Source organism: Taurulus bubalis, assembly GCF_910589615.1.
Source record: "Taurulus bubalis genome assembly, chromosome: 19".
Taxonomy (NCBI): Eukaryota; Metazoa; Chordata; class Actinopteri; order Perciformes; family Cottidae; genus Taurulus; species Taurulus bubalis.
Window position 1 is genome coordinate 11,449,228 of NC_136607.1, and position 21,491 is coordinate 11,470,718.

At 40.2% G+C, this 21,491-nt stretch overlaps 2 protein-coding genes across 2 annotated transcripts; both read right to left on the reverse strand.

The window, feature by feature from the left end:
• Nucleotides 1-305: 305 nt before the first annotated feature.
• Nucleotides 306-9,908, reverse strand: osbp2a (oxysterol binding protein 2a; the record flags this gene model as incomplete). Its single annotated transcript, XM_079235507.1, has 14 exons — nt 306-448; nt 1,147-1,367; nt 1,485-1,669; nt 2,068-2,163; nt 2,352-2,455; nt 2,635-2,755; nt 2,866-3,111; nt 3,207-3,344; nt 3,447-3,513; nt 3,618-3,738; nt 4,679-4,847; nt 4,935-5,185; nt 8,711-8,916; nt 9,742-9,908. 14 exons carry the CDS (start codon nt 9,906-9,908, stop codon nt 306-308), a joined length of 2,235 nt encoding a protein of 744 aa, XP_079091633.1.
• A 1,976-nt stretch (nt 9,909-11,884) lies between these two features.
• Nucleotides 11,885-21,264, reverse strand: atp6v0a2a (ATPase H+ transporting V0 subunit a2a; the record flags this gene model as incomplete). The annotated part of the gene is made up of 20 exons (XM_079235340.1): nt 11,885-11,987; nt 12,527-12,698; nt 12,808-12,925; nt 13,291-13,413; nt 13,497-13,616; nt 13,707-13,917; nt 14,885-15,003; nt 15,089-15,179; nt 15,277-15,434; nt 15,529-15,668; nt 15,778-15,928; nt 16,628-16,840; nt 16,918-17,011; nt 17,101-17,183; nt 18,044-18,170; nt 18,271-18,368; nt 18,675-18,812; nt 20,291-20,388; nt 20,560-20,638; nt 21,154-21,264. 20 exons carry the CDS (start codon nt 21,262-21,264, stop codon nt 11,885-11,887), a joined length of 2,547 nt encoding a protein of 848 aa, XP_079091466.1.
• Nucleotides 21,265-21,491: the final 227 nt, after the last annotated feature.

The following is a 21,491-nucleotide window of genomic DNA, read 5'->3' on the forward strand; positions in this document are numbered from 1 at the left end:
ACACACACACACACACACACACATAAGAACTTGATGTACTCTCATAAATCAGTTCTTTATGGTGCTGAATCAGCGTACACACAACACACACACAACATGAGCCCATGCATTATGAAAACAGAAGCTAGAGTAGAGCAGAAGAGAGTATGTTATTAAGTGGAAGCAGGAGCATGTTTTCTGTTTGAAATTCTGGGAGAGATGGCTAATCTCAATACACACACACACACACTTTCCATATGTCACAGAGTATCCTTACATTAGGAGGAACCTCTCAGCTGATACACGGTGTAAGGGGAACTTGTTTCTTAGAAGATCTCCGGGCATTGGCTCCAGTCCTGTCTTTCTTTGGCCTCCCAGTAGCCTCCCCGGTAGGCGAAGGTACGTTCTCCTGTTGTATCATCTGCCCTCTTTTCAAACCACAGTGGCTGGTAACCCTCGATGTCTTGCCCTGATGACGCAGAGGCATGTGTTCTTAAAGCATGGCTCGAATGTATACTATTTTCTATAATATCAGTCTTAGTTTCTTCTTTCTCTCTAACTATTGTACTCTTCTTTGAAAATAGTCAGAACTCTTGTCAGGGGAAAGCTGAATCCAAATTATTGGACTTCATATTTATACCCACTGAAACTGTAATCTTACTTGTGAATTACTGCCAGGTCTGCTTAGGTGCAGCTTAGCTTTTGCCAATTCCACTTCGGGAAACAAAGGTTTACAGTTCAATGCTATAGTAAAAATGATGGATGAAGATCTATTCTTTTCAAATGCAAATTTGTGACACATAAAAGTTAATTTTCACAGTTAATTCCCTCATAGAAAAAGCAAGAATATAAGAACATGCAAATGTTGTTCATTTAAAAAATAGATAAAAATCTATTGGATACTAGATGTCTCCTACTTCACTAGAAAGCTCACTCTCAGTGTATGTGGTCTGGAGGTTTCAAGTTTCCACATTGCACTTGTCACAAAATCCTTCTTGTAAATTAATCTGTTCAAACTCAGATATAAGATGTGCCAAACATCGCATACACCATATATCTGCACAGTGAGACTCAAATAATTAAAGTGAAGTAACAATAAGCAAAACATATTTGTGAGTGAAGGGGGACTTTAATCCTCCTTGTTCTTGTGGGTTTCCTTGTTCTCACCTTCCTCCAGGGCCTGATTGGCTTGCGCCTCTCTTTTTTTCCTCTCCAGCCTCTGACACTCCTCCAGACGCTGCTTATGGGTGTTTGCTTCGTCCCACACACCTGCCTCCATTAGCCGCTGGTCTGGCCGCAGACGACTGTCAGTGGGCGCTATGCCGTCTTCTGGCTCGTTGAGAGTAAGAGCCAAGGAGGAAAAATAGTGCATGTTCTCTGCATTATCTCTGTAGAGTGAAAGATAGATGAGGAAGAGGGATGATTTTAAAGGAGAGTAGGTATTTCAATGTGTAATTACACATTCAATCTTTAAAGAAGAAATGTGCTAGATAAGATAAACATACGGCAGAGGGTATTTTTTCCACAACAGTTTGGGCTGAAGAGTCTGATAAACTGTCTTTTGTTTGCCTTCAGAACCTCCGCATCCTTGGCTGCTGTCCACTATTTTGGCACTCTCCATCTTTTCATCCCAGGTTCCTGACAGAATGTAATGGGCTGTGCCCTCTCTGTCCTCTATCACTCCTGTCACCTAGAAACACCAGAGAAGGTGACACACAGGAAGAGATCAGTTACATGCAGGCTCGGACTGCTAGACACTGACATGTTCACCGCTGGATACCACTTTACTTTATTTTGAAATTCTAATTTTGTATGTGACTGATAGTATAACACCAATATTTTTCAGAAATAAGACATCCCTTAAACATTATACACTTCTAATCACCAAGCATGGAAGATACAAGATTAGTTACACATATTAAGAACCAATATTATGCTAACAGTGCTTCTTGACACTGACATGTGTAGCTAAAGTGTAAAACTGTGGAAATGCAATGGAATCGGAATGAAGACAATCAACAAATATGCTAGCTGTCGGTTTCCCATCTGAAACAACTCTCTACAGAAGGGACAGTACAACAGACGTACTTTACGTGGGGCGTCTCTGGAGAAGTAGCTGTAGGGGGAGAATTTGAGATGGCAGGTGTCCTTGGTAGTGTTGTTAACAATGTCAATGTCCCCGGACTGCCAACAGCAACAGACGGGAAAACAGAAAGAAAAACGCATTGATGCCAAACAGTAATTGCATCTGTTGGAGATGATTATTATTAATATTATTAGAAAGTTTCTAATTCTTAATACTATATATTCTAAGTTATTATTTTCACTTTTTACACAAGACAGGCTGTGGTTTTGAGTTAACAGCAGCACACCTGATCAATCCAAAGTTTCCCCACAATGATGTTGTGCACCGTTGAAGTCACTTTGCTCCACACGTAGTGGTTTCCGCTTGAATGGAACTGCAGGTGAATGTTTCCTACAGGGAAGAGAAAGGAAGACACACAAACATCAAAATGGTGAATAAAATCACAGTTTTACATACGGTTAATTATTTGTTTTCTAACAAATATGTTGTGTGTATTTCCAGGTCATATGTGTAGAGGTATTTATTACACTGATTGTCAGCATGAGCGCATACATTTACTTGTTTCTTACCTAATGGCAAGACAGAAATATATTTTCCCCGAAACTTGCTATCAATAGTGATGTGCTGCCACAGGGTCCATCCTCGCTGTGACGTCACATGGTGGGCAGCAGCTGGTGGATGATGACTGACCTGATGGTGAATGGCATCAGCTCGTGTGAGCAGAGGCAATATAGACGTCCTTCACTACGGGATAATTTGATCTGTGTGTAAAATATACATATATATAATGTTTGTCTCACCTGCTCAGAGATGGAGCGATAACCATACTCCTCCAGTCGGTCCAGCTCGTAAGTCTCCCCCAGCAGAGGGTTGAAGGGCTTGGCTGTGCGATGGACTGTGGTGGAGTAAGAGGAGACAGAAAAGGCAGCCACCAGGCACATCTGCTCCAGAGAGGAGTGACAGCGAGATGCCCGGTCCAGAAGATCGCTGTACTCCAGATCCTCCGACAAACGCTGCAGCATCGACAACGGCTCGTTGAAGTTTACCTGCAATCACACAGACAGAAAAGGTTTCTTGTAAGTCACTCAAATTAAAAAAAACTGTATTACAGCCAATTTGTACGGTATGCTTTTTCATTTACAGGCATGGGTATCTTGGACAGGTCTTTGCCAATACAGTTCTTCATGATGCTCCACAGGTTAAGGGAGTAATTTGGCTTGTCAGGAATACGACTGCGTCTTGTTCTTCGTAGCTGCATGTGGTTTGTGCCTGAGGTGTCCTGAAAAAAATATGACAACATTTTGAATACATTTTTATGTAAGTGCATATGGGTGTATATAAAAACCAACTATTGAGACAACTGATCATGCTTGGGACCTACATTCTCATTGTGAGTCCAGTCATTGGACATTCCTCCGCTCATCATACTCTGATTGCTTCCTGAGCGCCTGAGAGAAAGCAGAATAATTTAAATTACCGTTCAAAGTAACGGTGATCGTAGATGATCGAGAACACAGCTCTGAGATTAGTTTTTATAGAGAGGATGTCTCACTTGTGCTGTATGTTGCCACTGGCAGTCACAGTTATGAATGCAGGGGAGTCCTCCATCGCATCAAAGAACTCTGCCTCGTCATTCTCATCACTCGCGTCCCCCTGCTGAGACCGCTCCACACCTACGGCAACAAACACAGGACAGTTATCTGAATGTTTTGAATATATATGTATACACATCAGCAGCATATTACAGTGCTGCTTTACAAGGGGTGGCCAAATAACAGAGGCGCCATACTATAATACATAACAGTGAAAACTACCTTGAATCAGAATCAGAATCAGAAACCGTTTATTTGCCAGGAATGTTTACACAAACGAGGAATTTTTCTAGGCGGAAGGTGCATACATTAGACACGAGACGTTAAGATGAGACAAACAACAATCAACGACAACAACAGTGCAATCATATTAAATCAAGTATAAGATAAAGTGCTCAGACAAACAGATAACAGATTGATTGAACTTAATTGTTATTCCTTAATTGTTTGCAGTTATTTTACCTATTTACTTATCAAAGTTGCTTTACGTTGCCATAAAAACAAATTAAATAGGGAATATCAGTGACAACAAAGTCACTTGTGTATTGGCCTTTGTAACTGCGATTTAGAGTAGATGCTGAATTTATTACAACTAGGTTACAACCGTTTTAGTTATGTAATGTAGCTATAATAAATTATGATAATGTGTACCAAACAAAAAAAACAGTGCCAAAAAAGAGAACCAGTTGTCACAAGAAGACCTTCAACCACACTAATTGGACATTTAATAAGATATTTGCTTTGCATTATAAGAATGACCTCAATACATTTTTTTCATTAGCACATGTGAAAATCTGATCAAAAACTAACTACAACATACTTTTTATTACTATACTGGGAGTTTAAATATTGGGTTGTTTCGCATATCTTTTTACTTCCCATAAAAATATAAACACAAAAAAATAAGATAGGATAAGTCTGATTTATTCATGCATCACTACTACTGGCCAGAAGGGGGCCATATTCTTATTCTGTGAGACTATACTTTGCCTTTTGCACAAAAGAGAGTGATGCGTCTCACCTGTATATGATGTGGGGTTCTCCCGCCAAGCTCTCTCTAGGCTGTTGTGCTGTTTGGCTAACTGTTCGATGGTCTCCTCCAGATGGTGACGCTGCTCTCTCTCATACTGCAGGGTCTTTTGCCACCTTCGGCTTTGAGATTCTGCTACGTCCAGAAAGTCACGACAAGCCTGAGGTGTGAACACAACACACTTAAAAAGAAGCAGGCAGAGCCCTCAAGCTGCATCCCTCATTAAAAAAGGGACAAGCAAACTCACATTGATCATAGCATTGGAGGTGATGCGGAAAAGGGTGGCTCGCTCATTAACAGCTTTCACTTTGTCTGTGCCGTCAGCGGATCCGCGCAGTTCCTCAAGTTCGCTGAGAGAGCGCTGGAGGGCGGCGCCGTGCTTTCCTATCAGCTCGTTACAGGTGCTCAGGTCCTCTAGCTTGCTGGCCAGAGCCTTGAGCACCCCTTGGGTTAGGGCTCGGTCCTCCTGAGGTACGGGGCCGTCATCTCCCGAGTCATCTTCACACAAAAAAGAGAGGCAGTGCACACATTTTAATACTTTACCAAAGATGACGGGTATCATGAGGGGTTGTTACGTATGAAAAGATTGGGTGATTATTGTACTGTAAAAAGTAGACATTAGACAATCTATTTCAATACTTAATGTTTGTGGGGAACGGATGGAGGAAGATAATAACACTTCACGCCCCAATCCCCCACACCTCTTCCTCTACAAGATTGAAAAGCTGTGAATGAACACCGTTGCCCTGGAAACATAGGCCTGTGCAATCAGGAGGCTTGGCTATTTTTAGAAGAAAAGGAAGAACAAACAATGACGCACTACCCTTTCCCTCCTCTCTTCCTCTCTCTCTCTCCCTATCTTTCTCCCTCTACCCCTCTCTCTCGCTCTCTGTCTCCCTGTCTACCCCTCTTTGGCATGAACTGAGCCATCAGTCTCAGGGATTTTAGAAGCGGAGCAGGGAAACTGCACTGATTGCTGACAATATGATTATGACATTACCTTTAAAAATCGTTCACGTCGGTATTTCTCTCATATTGACCTTTTTCCCTTTTGCTTAAAATATAGATTTGTATTATATCTACTTGGACAACTTGGTTATTGAAGCTAAATCCCTATTATGTACCTTTTTGTGGCTGCAGTGACATCAAATGAAAACTGTAGATGCCATGACACATTCGGTACTAGACCTTGTGATTTTGACAAGACCTTTAAAAGGCATGCTGAGGCTTTGAATAGTGCTTGTAATGGACCTGAGAAAGAGTATGTGGGTTGGAGAGGATAAAAGAGCAAACTGTGCTCTATTAAAGTGTTGTTTAAAAGATTCATCTCAAAAATTCTACTATCATTAGTACAAATTTAGATAATGGTTAGTTTCATGCTCTAGTTAGTTATAAATGTCAAAGCAAATACATCTTTCCTTAATATGCAAATGAATGTCTCAGTCATATGTAAATAGAACCTTTCTAGGTCAAAACATTTCTTCTCTGCTAAAAGAAACAGATTGTGCGTGTAATCTGAAAACTCCCGAGCACATTGATTAAATCTAGGCCAGTCTGCATTGCTAGTGATTATCAAAGCCAGGAGAGAAACTACTACTCTATTAAAGAGGAAAATACATAAAAACAATAAGGGCAAACTGGAATTTCAAAGTCTCAGGAGGAGGAGAGTAAAAATGACAGGGTGAAAAAAAATCCTTGAAGCATCTGTAATGGTTTCATGACCCATATCAAGAAGTGAGCAAATAATCTGGAAGTGCACCACTTCTTACAGCCATCAAACCCATCCATGGAATAATAACATAGAGGAGAGGCTTACGAGACTGCTCTGTGTATTAATGGGTTATTTTTCACGCAGGACACTGAGACAAATTGGTGACTCATCGTTGAATCATGAAAACACTCCCACAGGTGATGGCATGAGCGCCAAGATGGACACAGTGTAGGAAGAGAGAATCGGTGTTAAGAATCAGGGGAATGCACTGTAAGCTTCTGCAATATAGATGAAGCAATCAAAGTCTGGCTGTAATATGCTGAAAGCTCGCTGTAGCTACACTAAGCAGTTATTTGGATTCACACTAATATTTGTTAAACTTTCTCCCTGAAGTCAATGGTTATCAGAGAGGTTTGAATTGTATATCACAACATACCTATTTATGTATATTATAAAAAGGGTACTCATGTAGTGGTTATGTGATAGCATTTACAAGTTAGGTGCCAGACAATTTTCGCAATATCCACTTAATAACTGCCGTTCTAATCCACTTCTAGCCAATTAGTTTGCCCTGCTGTTATTGTCACTCAGCTCATAACCAAAGGCACTATAAAATCTGTAATCACATCATCACACACCAACACACAAAAGGGTCTTTGTGTGGGCTTATACATGCATAAAAACACACACGTGGTTCTTCCTAACATTATGTGAAGCAGACATACAGTAGAACCAATGTTTTTTCAAGAAGAGTACATTAGAGGATACTAACATAAATGGCCGTGGTCAGATTAGAAATCTATGATGAAAATAAATAGTTGAAAACAATCTAGACAAAACAGTAACAGCACCGTAAAACACAATTTTGGAACCGTGGAAAACCTCTGGAAGAAAGTTAGGCTGTGTAAAATCTTCTAATAGGGCTCTGCTCACCACCACCGTTAAACAATGGTAGATACAGCATACACACCTCACACATGGTTTCTTAATGCTAATGTGGGCAGACAAACAGAAAACATTGATTCCTATCTTTCAGGCAAAGCTTTTACTCAGCAGTAAAAGGGGCTTAAAGGCACACTCCTCTTAGGAATGTATCAGCTAGCAGCTGTCTTTACAGTAATAATCCTGAGAAAAATCACACATTTGACACAGAGCGATTGTAAAATACTGCTCTGTTGTTCTGCATTGACTTTGAAAATAACGATGCCATTGTCAACATTAAGGCAAATTCTGTCCTATGAAAAATCCAATTGGCGTATTTACATAGACATTTGAACAAAATACAACCAAACTTAATGAACTACAAAACAGACACTCACTGCATCAGTTACAAACCCACACAAGCAAGCAAGCAAGCGTGTAAGCTCATAGCTTTTATCCTAATTAGTATTCTGCTCTCAGTAAAATAATTAAAAGGTTACTTACAAGGTGACTCTCATTGAAAAGGCTACACTCGTGTCTCCCTATTGTCCACAGTGTTTGGCGAAAAATATTTTCAATGAAAAGCCTAACACCCTCTCTCTTTTTTACCCCTCCTGATACCAGAACGGGAGGAGGAGTCTAAAGGAAGGTCATTTCATTCAACTCTCACTGTCGTCATACTGAAGGAGACAAGGAGGGTGAAAGGAGACGGGGTGGGAGGGAGGTGGTGGCTGAATGTGCATTTGTGCACATTTGTGCAGAAGAGAGGGAGAGAAAGAGAGAGAGGAAAAAAATCCACTGTACATCCTGATGCTCCTTTTTTTTTTTTTTTAACAAAGACCAGCTAGACAGCAGCAGGAAACGGTCGATAGAAATATATATCATATTGTGTGATAGTGTCCTGAGGTAAAAAAGTGAATATTGTAAGGCAAAATAATTCAAAATGACATGATTAAATGCAGATTTTGCATTAACACCATAGACTTTATATAAGAAGGTTAACACACGGAACAACACTGCCCTCTTGTGGCTTGTTGTTTACATAGCAAGTAAATAAAATGTGCATTTAGGTAACTAGGTCTTGGTTGCGTTAGCATTGCAACATTGGTTTGTCTACGTTAGACTTTCACAGGTGAACCATAGTACATATTCGGGACATTCTGAAAGTTACTTCTTAAAAAGAACAACACATCTATTAATAAAAAAGACAGGTTAGTTTGCCTGAATCAAAGGGCTGCCCATTTTTAGAAGTCACATTATTTCTTTGCATCTCAGTCAGTACTGTGTGTGAACATTCCCCACACATTGGTAGAGCTGGACACCCGTTAACAATTACAGCAAAGTTGTGAACACTACAACATACTACACAGAATATAAGGTACCCATCTCACCTGAGTGGTGCATCAGCAGAGTGGAATTGGCCCTAGCTTGCTGCAGGGCTGAGACCCATCGCTGACACTCTCCCTCAGAGGTGGCCTTCAGGTGGTAGCTTCGACCTCCACTAGTTAACACCAGGTGACAGGTGTCACCCACCTCGATGTGTGCTGTTGCCAAGGGGATGGTGCCCCGGCAGGTGTGTGCCATTTCTGCCTGAGTCCTGAGGGAAACAAACAAACAGTTAGAAGAAAAGATGAGTAAAATGGGGCAGCTCAGTTTTGGATAGATTTCAAAGTAGCTTACTGTTGAAATAGCAGAACATCCCAATAAGTCTGTCAAACATGAAGACTTGTCTCTACTGTCATGCTTTGGACAAAGTGTAGCCTACATTTCTCCTGAGGCTAATATGCACTGTAGCTTAACACACTGATCTTTAGTCTGACATGATAATGGTCCCTTTCATAAAGATCTCATATATTAGTATAGTGAAGGTAGTTTAGCATTATGTTGTGGTTTATATAATATCTAACATACAATACATTATACAATGTGTACATGGGATAACTGCCTTATCCAAAATGTATAGTAATATACAGACAGATGGGCCACTATTCTTAGACTCCTTTATTTTGTTATCTCCTCTCCCTGTAGTATGTATATGCTATATAGGTGACAGTATGCAGTTTGTTTTTGTGTCGTTTAATTGATTCAACTTATAACAAATACAATTAAAATTAAACTGATGTTCGCCGAAACAAGATAATTTGTATTTAGTTTAGTAAGCTTTGTTGCCTTATGTACATAAACTAACAGCTACCTAGCTATATGAACGTAACGTTAAAAAGTTATATTTCTCTTTATTTGTTTAACCCATTTGCAACACATTTACTCATTTAATTATGATTCTAAACTTTTGTATATATATATTGAACGAATAAATACAAGTGTACCACCAAATGTCAGATTCATATATTCTGTACATATTGGCATACATTATTCAGCTCGAGCCACAGCGCTGGGCTGATCCCAGACCAGCGGTAGTTACCTGTAGTAGGACAGCAGGCCGTTACTGAGGACGAACCACCGCCGCTGGTAACCCTTCAGGTAGTTGGTCCATTTATACAGCCAGCCTTTGTAGTTACCGGCATTCAACCCCGGCAGCTGGAGCCCCGGGAGGGTCGGGGAGGGCAAACTCTTCACCAGCTCGTTCATTTGCTCCTCTCGGCCGGTTCCGGTGCCCCTGCGGGATGATGGACGGAGAGCCAGCCCCGTTCCTGTGTCGTCGCCGCCTGTCAACAGCTGTACCGTTAGCTAGCTGCGCGAGGGAGCCAGCTGCACCGAGCCTCCTGGAGCTGCTGTTAGCTTGCAGCTGTTTGGTGACGCGGAGCCAGTGTCCCCCTCTACGCTGAGATAGTTCAACACAAATACCGGTGTGGTGTCAGCGAGAACCAGAGAACAACCACGTTATTACATGCAACTGTATGTAACGCCTGAGCCTGCACTTTGACTGCGTGTGATAGTAAAGCCTGGAGATGAGAGAGGAGGGAGGGAGGGAGGGAGGGAGATCATGATGACGTCCTCATCACAGGATTGTAGCATATGGGTGCAGGTCTGTGCGTGTATGTGTGCGTGTGTGTGTGAGAGAGAGAGAGAGAGAGAGAGAGAGACACACACACACACACACACACACACACACATGGCATTCACTGCAGTTTCCTACATCATTGCAGGAGAGGAGAGTTGGAGGATGAATACTGCCTCGGGAAAAGGGTTTGATATTCACATTAACAATAGACCATGACAAAATATGTTTTAATTACATTTGTTAAAATGTAGACCTTTCAGACATCTGAGGGGGAAAAAGATACTTAAGATATCGAATTTTTCAATTGAAACAGTCAGATTTCATGGACTTTCCGCGATTCATAAGTTATAGTTAGATATTCTAAGATGCAACATCTACCTTAAGTCACATTTTAAATATTAATCAGAATCCAATACTCCCACAGGGCTTTCGTTATACAGTTTGCTGCATCTCTGGCACGCAGTTGCACTTGGAGGTTAAAGCCATCAGAGGGCACCTCCAAACATGGCTTACATTTCACATAAAAAACCTTTTGTATAGTTTTGTAAGGTTTTAAGACTTGTTAAAGCCTTGAATTAAGACGTTATTTGGGATATATAAAGATTTTTCCCAGAACTCTGGAAAATTGAGAATTCATATTGTGAGTGTTATAATTAAGGAGTTAAAAAAAAAAGAAAAATCACACAGATCATAAATGCTTAACTTGCTTGCATTTCTTGAAACCTTTATTCAACACATCAAAAGGGTAAAATATTAGATTCTTATACAGACAATAATTTAAATAAATACCATTATTAATTAGCATTAACAAACGCAACAAGCATCATCAAAGAAGGCCAAGGGCTTCTTGACTTTTTCTGCAGTGTTTTACATTTTTTCTATCGATTACAGGGTAGGTTATGCTTAAATAAATGCAATAATAATTAAATAAGCAAACAGCTAACAGTTGAAGATTATTTTCATTTGGCATCATCACAGTTATGAGTGAAAACTTTTCATTGTACAATCATTTTGCAAAGTGCTTTGTGACTATATGCTTCACAAAAAGGGTTGAAATGGTTTTATTTTTCTTGGGTTTTTGATGCCTTCAGGTTTTCTCCCATCATGTGGAGGATAAAAAAAAAAGACATCCCCATATCATCCTCAGAAATAAATCTCTATGGCACTACATCAGGATGCTTGATATGGTCTTTAATAATGTTTGACCTTTACATTGCACTGTATAACTGTTTATTTTAAATACCATGTTGTAAATAATACAAAACCAGTTTACACAGCGCAATGCAAATAAAATGTTTAAAATCACCCAACTGGTGTGGCAAGTAGGTTTGAGTGATGTATCACCTACAAAATTAAAATATTAACAGAAGAGGGATTTCGAACTTCTGATTTATTCAGAGGTTTGCTGGGTACAGAGTAAGGCAGTCAGCACAGCCGCTAACATTTTATAAATCGTCATGGTGAAAAACGTTGCTACAAGAGTGAGTTTCAGTCCATTGTCTTGAAGGTTTGTTGTCGTCATCACAGTGTGAATTGTTCCAGCACCCTTCCCAATACTAAAGTCTGCTCCCACTCACGTGCAATACCTCAGAGTCCATATTGTTTAAAGCAACCCATCTTGTTCAAAAACGGAGGGCAGGAGGGAGAAGTCGAAGGGCACAAACTTGACACCGGTCCCGTGGTAGAATTTGTTCTGAAACTCCACCCTGAAAAATCAAGTGTTCAAGTCAGCGATTAAAGCCTTTTTAATAAATGATGAGGAAGATGAATGCAAACAGGAAATTAAATAAAGCAAGCTCACGCCGAATATATATATATATATCTCTATCTCAACACATGTTTAACTTAGTCATTTTAACTTTAAAGACGAGAACAGCCAAAAATGGCATCCCTTAACTTAATTACAGCCTTACAGAGTAGAAGAGACATAATTAGTATTATGATTACAGCTGAAAGGATCTTGTGTGTTTTAAATGATCAATCAATTGTTTGAGTAATTCTTGAAAGCAGAAATGGTAAAATCCTCCGCTCTAAGACTGTCAAATGTGAATATTTGCTTCTTTTTTTTAAATGAGCAATTCCACTATTTTAGGACATTTTATGGACCAAATAATGTGTAAATTAATCGAGAAAATAATCATCTGGTTACAATCGGTACAATCCAATGTCAAGTCTTATATCACAGTATTAATATCCTACTCCTGAATGATGTGTCATTCAGATCAGCTGGTACAATTAGACTCACCAGTGAAGTCGCAGAGCGTGGAGGAACGCTGATAAGCCTTCCATGACGAGCAGGATGGAAACGGTGAGCACGGCGAAGAGGCCGAACACGGGGACTAAAAACACCACCCCCACTTTCGTGGTCATCCTCAGACCCAGGCGCATCACCATGCCCCACAACACCTCTGACAGCTCTGAAAGCAATACAAACATAAGGATGGACAATACACAAAGACACACAAAAAATTAATTCATATCTAAGGATGAAGAACGGTAAAAAGTAGCCGCTGTGACTGCACTCACGGGCGTGAGCCAAGCTGAGAGCCCAGAGACGCAGGTAGGACGCAGTGTTGGAGATGCAGCCTAGGCAGTACTCTATGGTGTGAATGGCCTGGTACAGGAGCACATCCCCAAAGTCAAACTGCAAAACAGGTCAAAAAATACATTAGGTATTATACTTTATTCATACTGATGAAAAGGAAGTCCAGATAATGTGTCTCTCATGTTCTCTTACATTGTATTTACTTATTTATAAGCGCAACACATATTATGTTTCCCTCCGCAGTCCCATTAGCAAGTTGTTGTAAAACCAGTGACATGACACACAACAACAATACAATGACCACAACCACTACTCAGTAAATGCAGCCTTGCAAAGCAGTACATATTAGTAGATTATATTGTGCAAATACAGCGCATCTCACAAATCTAGACATGAATCGCAGACAGTCAGGGTTTAATGTCAGGTCATTTAGCTTGAAATGCAACATTGGGTGGCTCTCTGACCTCTTTGGGAAGAGCTTCTCTGTTTGGCATTTCATCAAGTCCCTCCTCTTCATCTTCATCATCTTCATAGGACGGTGCCGTGGAGTTGTCATCCTCACTTACGCGTCTCACTCTCTCATAACCCTGAGGTGTGACAAAAGCGTTGATTTAATTGATAAATGACCAAAAACACAAGATATATTTAAAATATGTCTGATCTTACATACTCTGCGTCTGCGCAGGCCTTTGCCTCCCCGGTACAGCCAGTACAAGTACAGAGGTTTTCCTAACAGCATCACCGGTACCGACAGCATAGCTATCACAACTAAGAAGATTTGCAGCCCAGTCTGTGGAATCAAGACAGCAGGAAATGCATTAACGAGGATCTAAATGCATCCAGAGCTGATCATGTTTCAGATAACATCATCAACACGTACCTGCCCTGGGTAGAGAGGAGCGATATCCTTCCCCTGCATGACAAACATGTTGATAAAGTGGATGAGGATGCTGGGAGCCACGCTGGAGTCTCGCACACCGAATGCCAACCACTTGTAGAGAATCATGAAGACCAGGTAGCCAAAGAGACAGAGGAGGAAGAGCAGCTCAGGAAGAAATAGCAGATAGACATTAAATTTCTGCCGGAAGTGCCTGAAGGGAGAGAACAAAGTTTGGGAATAAAGAAAGTGATGAGAGAGTGTCTTTAATGATTGGCCTCCTGAATGCTTCAAAACAAAGCAATACATTGTTTTTAAGACATAATACATAAATGTTGTTCCTTTCCAATGGTCCTCTTTACCTAAGGCCTACTCTATATGCCTTTCTAGTTTACCTCCGTTAACTGGAATTTAACTATTAATATTACTACTATTTTATTTTCACTTAAGAATATGCTAGATTTCATATTCAATTGAATTTACTAATATCTATGTATTTTCTTTCTTCTTCTTTCTTTCTTTGTTTCTTTGTTTGTCATTATTGTTTTTACAGAAAGACTAAACACATTTATGATTAGCTGAATAACTGTAACTTTTAATAGTTTCTTGGAAAGAACTATGTAAATATGAAAAAGTACACAGTCAGGTATCCACTCATTTACTTCCAGAGTTTCCTTGAAATAAATTAAAAAAATATGAATAACTGACTGTAAACTGTACTTTTGAATGGGATGGGAGGCTTCCTGTTATTTACAGCTACACTTATTTATTCTTTTACATTTCAAGATAATCACTCACTAAAAGATGGTTTATGGTAGAGGTAACGCTTGGAAATAATCTAATGTGTACCAATTGAACAACTGAGAATACAGATATTTCACATTTTGAGATATTACTCCCTGCTGTGGTTGCTGCATCAAACCTCCTTGCAAGTATAATGCTGGTCATATTCTTTATATTCTTTACGTGACTCAGTTGATGCTGGTTAGTTAGTTGGTTATTAAAATATAAAAACAAGGGGAGTGACAGTTGTAAATCTATTTTAGAAGATACTGGCACTTTTTAACTGACATTTGAACTGCACATGCTGATAAACACTGATGGATGTTCATGCTCTAAGTAGGCTAAATGAGTAAAAGTGATGTAGGTTGCTGTTGGGAATTATATCTTGAGCCACTCACAAGTGATTGAAGACACTCAGCACCACTCCAAAGCTCATGTGCATTACTCCGATAATAACTGACATCTTCATCTTGTAGGAGTTGAGGAAGGACAGCCGGTTCACCGCCAGGTTCCATATCTGATATTAAAAAGCATCTCAGTGAAAATGACAAGAAAATGAGTCAATTACATCCTGGCAGTAATGTCAAAGAGCATTTACTCACAGGATCGATGCCAAATGGGTACGGTCCACTGAAAACACCGCTGATGTTGGGGTCTAGCGTGAGCAAAGCATTTGTTTGGAGGGTTTTATTTCTGCAATGTAAAAAAAGATATTTATTAGTTAAAAAAAACCCATATGTACAGACAAAAAACTTTTTTTCTGCGTGTGTGTATTTTACTGATAACTCACGTCCACTGCTGATTTGTGAACATGGCCTTGACGCTCCAGCTAGAGCCAAATATATTGAGAGACTTGGAGAAACAATCATTGTAAATCAGCCCGGTGTAGATAGAAAAAATCCCCATCATCAGGATGATGTAACGACCGTTGAAGAACGCTGTCCATATCTGAGATCAACAGAGACACGACTATCAGCCGAAACTAACTTACAATCATGAGTCTCAGCATTATGGATGAGGCACCCATACAACTCATTCCTACCTCATTAACGGACTGTTTCTTGGTCTGCTTTTTTTCGGTCAGCACCATCCACAAGGCGAAGAGAGTCATTACCATCCCGTGCCCGAGGTCACCGAACATCACAGCAAACAGAAAGGGGAATGTGATGATGGTGTAGGGAGCTGCCAATGTGAAAAAAGAGCTTTAATGTACTTACTCTGACCTTCTCCAAAGCAAACAAAAATACACTTCATTTAGTTTATTTTTACATGACACAGAGGGAGTTCTTACCTGGGCTTACCTCGCGATAGTCCCCCACCCCATACGCCTCCACGATGCTCTGAAAGCCAGACGTGAACTTGTTGGTTCTTAACAAGGTGGGCGGAGTGTCGGTGCTCGGGATGCGGTTCACAAAGGACGGCACGGTGGCATCACCTTTTCTCTGTTCAAAGCAAATGCAGAGGACGATTGAGAAATGAGTAGCCAGCGTTAAATATTTCACAGAAAAAGACACATTGATGATGTTTGGAGCTCCTATTGCTCACTCATGTCTCTTGTTAAATATTTACAGGTTTTAGTGATTATTTTACCAGGAAGTTTTTCTCTAGTACATTCTGGGAGACATTTGATTTTTTTTTTTTTTTTTTTTTTTTTTTTTTTTAATTACCAACACATAGTGTACAGCAAGTGACAAAAACTGAGAAACTACAACAACAACAAATCATACAGCCAATAATGGAATACTAAACATGACAGATGGAGTGGTTCAGGAGAGGGAGTCATCCAAAAAGCCTAATTATTATTGGGAAATAATTAAAAATGCTTCTTAGTGATACAATTTCAGTGCTTAACATGATAAGCAGTAAGATAAGCAGTGTCAATTCTGTTGACAGGAGAAACACTGATTCTTATAACGAGTCCTAAATCTAATGAACTATTAAAGCTTTGCAATTAGCCAAATACTATTTGCAAACAGTATTTTGGCCTGGAAAATGTGTAAACATGTATCTACATTGTCTGTGGTGGTGTTATCATTATTACTGTTTTAATTGACTCTAATCACTTCTTTGGTTTGGGTTAAAGACGACACACAATAATTCCCTGTAAGAAATGTTTCTTTTTTATTTCAAATTTTCCTCACCGAGCCCTCTTCTAGCGCCCCCCGCAGGTTTGCCAGGTCACTGACGGGACACCACACCTCAGCAATCAGACACTTGTTGGTGACGTCGAAGCTGCAGAGGTTCAGGATGTGGTAGATTGCCTTCATCTTTTTCACCTTCACAACCCAGCTATAGGCCGACTCCGAGGCCTTCTGCAGGACCTGCCTCAGGTAGTCCTCAGTGCGGTGCAGCACCTGCAGGAACGCAGCAATTACTACAAACTCGGTGAGGGCGCGTGAGCGTGTTGAACGCCTCTCTTTATCAGTCTTACATTGTTGAGGTCTTGGATGCGAGTCCTTAAGCTGTCCAACACATCTGCCCGCTCCTCATCGCTCTCAGGGTGCGGGTAAAGATGGCAGTGGTAGCTGAGGACAACAGAGACAGACGTGTGCGCTGATACAGAATACAGCAGGATTTGTTATACTCATAAGTCATGTGATGATGGTATTCTTACCAATCACAGATTTTTTGTACTTTCTGTCCGATCTGGTCTCCCCAGAAAGAGATTAGAAACACAACATTTTTGCTGATCTCACCCTGAAACAAAACAGATCACAAAAAGGTCATAAAGAAAAACTATTTTTGCTGGTACGCAAGTAGGATGCATCACTTATGTTATCAATACTGGAGCATCATTTTATTGACATGCCAGCTAAACCCTGGAGTTTTAAGTTAAAGCCCTTGAAAACATCAAAACTATCTCTCGATTATTTCTCTATTTCTTTGTTACTTTCAATTTTTATAACTACACAACGTATCAGTGATGTTTCTTTTACAGCAACTCACAAACGATCTTTGGCTGAATTCAGACACCAGCTGCGAAGAGCACATTAATCAGGGAACAGCTATTTTTTCTTCTTCTTCTTAATTTTAGCCTCGACTTTAATTAGACATAGCTGCATTAATCTGTCATTTTAATTAGCAACAGTTGGATAATGCAATCTATTTGTATCTATATGTTTTCCATTGCTCTTTGTAAGAGATTTGTAAGCGTCGGAGCTTCACCGGCTCTTCAAAAATAACCCAATTATGAATGTGGTTTAATCAGATTTACATTAGCAACATGGACACACCGATATCCCATTTTGATTCAAATATTTCTAAACTGATTGTTGCACGGAAATACGTGACTTCACCTTCTTCCAACTGAGCCTTGCCAACAACAAGCCAGTGAGAAGAGCGAGGACAATAGGAAAATCTCCAGCGTGAAATAACCAAAAGAGTTCAAACTTTAGCAGATAACTGTGTTCATGTAAGACCCTGTTGCTCAGAGTAAGAAGCTGATAGAGGAAACAAGTTTTAAAATAAAAAAAACAGCAATTATTGATTGGTTACGACACGCAGAACAAATGTTATAGTATCTCTCTTGACATCCTGAAGTAAGCAATTTTACTCACAGTGTCGAGATCAGCGAGGTTCTCATCCACTTCTGCGTAGCTTAGGATGGTGTAACCCTTACACACTCTCCACAACATACGCTCAAAGGCCTCCACCTTCACCCGCTGGATGAGACCAGAAACAAACCTACAGCCAAAGGAGATCACATTAGGTTTAAAGTTGATTTCTTAACGGTAGACCTAATTATGACGTCCTGTTGTGTGGATGTAAACGTATTGCGGCTCACCCCAGCTTGGCTCCCAGTCTTTGCATACCAGTGCATCCCGTCACCGTGTCTGTCTCCATTGTGGGGAATTCTTCATACTGGGGACCAAGAGCCTCATGCTAATTATGAAAGGGAACATGTTCAGCTTACTGCTCATAATCCTACACCATTGTTGCTCTTTGCTGTATCCCTTTTTAACACAGCAGCCCGGGTGAGTCAGGGGCTGCTTGTAATGGCTGCTTTGGGGCCGTGTCTTTAATTAAAGTCGGCTCTAGTTTCACTTCTGTCGTGCCGGGAAACAAAACACATTCACAAGAAAACAAGGCACTGCCGGTGAGGTGAGAGGGAGCACATCGCCTAAAGGTGCAAACAGAGTGGCACTGGAACAAAAGCGGCAGGTGAGAGACAGTTGGAAACACACTTACTCTGGAGCGGCTGTGTATGAAGGTGCGCGTGATCTTCAGCATGTGCGTGTACTCTGTGAGCTCCAGGAGGTTCCTCTGCAGCTTCTCTTTGTTTCGGGCCACCTCGCTGAGCTCCATCTCCAGCCTCTGAAGCTGCTCCTGCACGTCAACACACATTGAACACCAGCTTATGAGCCTGCATTCAGCAGTGAGTTGACTTCTTCCATTAACTCAGGTAGACGAGAAGCAACAGTAAATATGACTGGCATCCGAATGTAATATTATCACTGTAGATAAAGATTGATTGATGGGAGGAGGAACTATTCACTTAACTAAATATCACTGCTAAAGTTGGGTCATATTAGTATTTGCAGCATTTGTCATTACATTTCATTTAGCTGACACTTTTATTCAAAGCGACTTACAATAAGTGCAGTCAACCATGAGTACAAACTCAGAACAACAAGAATCCAGAAAGTACAATTTCTTCAACAAACTACAAAGTGCTATCCGTAAGTGCTACTAAAGTGCTTTTTGTGTTTTTAGTTTGCGACAGAAGATGTAGAGACTTTCTGCTATTCTGATGTCAATGGGGAGCTCATTCCATCCATCAATTAGTTTTTAAAATATACACAGATGACAAATGTTGCTTAATTGCCATTTTACCTTTATACCCCATCTTATTAGTAGAAGTTGCTATCTTCAATTGATTTTCCTAAAATCTAACTCCATTAAGAAATACTTAATCCACTTAAGAACTAAACGTGCATTGTTACAGTAGCCAGACAGAATGTTTTTTAAATATCTAATGTAAAAAAACTAAAACCTTTTAGGATTGATAAATAATTAACTAAATAAAAAAATAAGATATTAAGATATAAGATATAATGTGTTGTGCATTTAAACATCATATCCTACTTTCAGACACCAGTTTTGAGAAACTTCATTATGTTAAAAGGAGCCCTGAAACCAGGATATTGTTGCAATTAAACAACTCGCCCAGGTTCCTTAAACTTTTCCACTATGTGTGCAGGTGAGTTAGGAAGCAGTGGGTCAGAACAACTAGAAATATGACGATAAATTATGTAATTATGAGCTATGTGAATGTAAAAGTATGACGTCAGGAGTGCAGAAGATACATTTGATTGTCTCATCTTCCATTACTGATGACTACATGGAGCCGCTAAATCTAGACAAGAGGTATTATCTAATAGAAGTCCCAACCTTTCTAAAGATACCAAATGGTTCAGGCTTAACTTGGGGGGAAATCTAGAATATTTTTCATTTGATGGATTGGTGCAGTTATAAAATCATGCAAGAATCAGAGCTGAAGCAAGATGATACAGTATATATGTACGATACCGCCACACAGTGCGGAATAATGTATGATTTGTCCAACCATAAAGTTAAAGGAAGCTGGAAGTTATCAGATCTGGAGGAAGCAACGCAACACATGCACTGCTATAGCTATCAAAACCTGTTCATTATTTGGATACAGAGAATAATAGCCAGGCTTCTCTATGTTCCAAACAACTCTTATATATAGTTGTGTTCATCTAAATGCACTTTATAAAACACTACGACATGTGTACAAATAGGATACTTGTACAGTCAAATGTGGTTGAAGTGACACTCACCATGATCTCAAGGACTTGTCTGGGGGGAGGAGCCAGCGGGCTCTCATCCTCCTCTGGAACAGCTATATTAGTCTTTTGAATCTCCCTCAGCAGGTAGCCTGTCCAAAAAAAAAAATGCTGACAGTTTATTTCATGGTAATTATAACTGGAGTGTCAGCCAAGCTGTACATTTCTACAAAACACAACCAGCCATGAGCTGCTTACTTCCCCTGACGATACATGTGCTCAAGGCTATACTCCCACATGAACCACCCCAGGTGCTCTCTTACCCAGAATCCTCTCCATCTCCTCACATCTCTTGATTTCGCTGACGAAGCGCCGCTGGAATGAGCTGACACTTGGGTTGAGCTGAAACCAGAGGAAGCATCACAGGTCAGGCGAGCTGCTGCAAGGTACTGCACCAGTCAGGTGGATGTGCGATAACAAGGTTTATCATGGCATCTTCACAAAGTTTTAGACCGGCTATACTATTGTTAATTCTTGTTCATCATACTTTAAATACTGTAATAATACTCTCCCGCAAGACAAGTGCAATGTGGAGGAATGTGACTTTAATTAAACCCCTTAATCATTTTTGTTAAATTAAACATGAAAAGTCACTCCTAATGCAGATATTCAGGTGACTTAATTTTAAGAACATTTGGGTCTATTTATAGGAGGCCGTTCCCCCATTCACTCCCATCCCTCAAGCATGCATGCACCCATATAGAAAAGCACAGGTAAGGATAAGCATTCTGTATTAAAACAATACAGATTGGCCTACAAAAATAATACATATACAAAAGAACACATACTTTTAAAGGGGTGGGAGAATATATTTATGTTTTTTAAAAAAAGAAATTGTGTGCATCATTTCTACTTACATCTCGAAACTCGACCAGCCCCAGCTGCCCGAGCTCACTGATGCAGTCATATTCAGAGCCGGACTGCAGAAACAATTGCGCCAAGCATATCTCCTCGCTCCGAAACACCATCTTTATCCGCCAGACAGATCTCCTCCGCCGCCTGATATTGTCTGGAACCTCCTGACGCTGAACAACGAGCCGCTGACTACCAGCGAATATAGGACATCGCTTTAAACCCGTTAACCAATCAACATCCCCTCGAGGATTAGTTATTGTCTATCAATAATGACGAGTCTCAGAAGAGAAATTTTACTCATTCTGAGTCTGGGTGTCGCTCCGCTTTGTCTCCGTCCAAA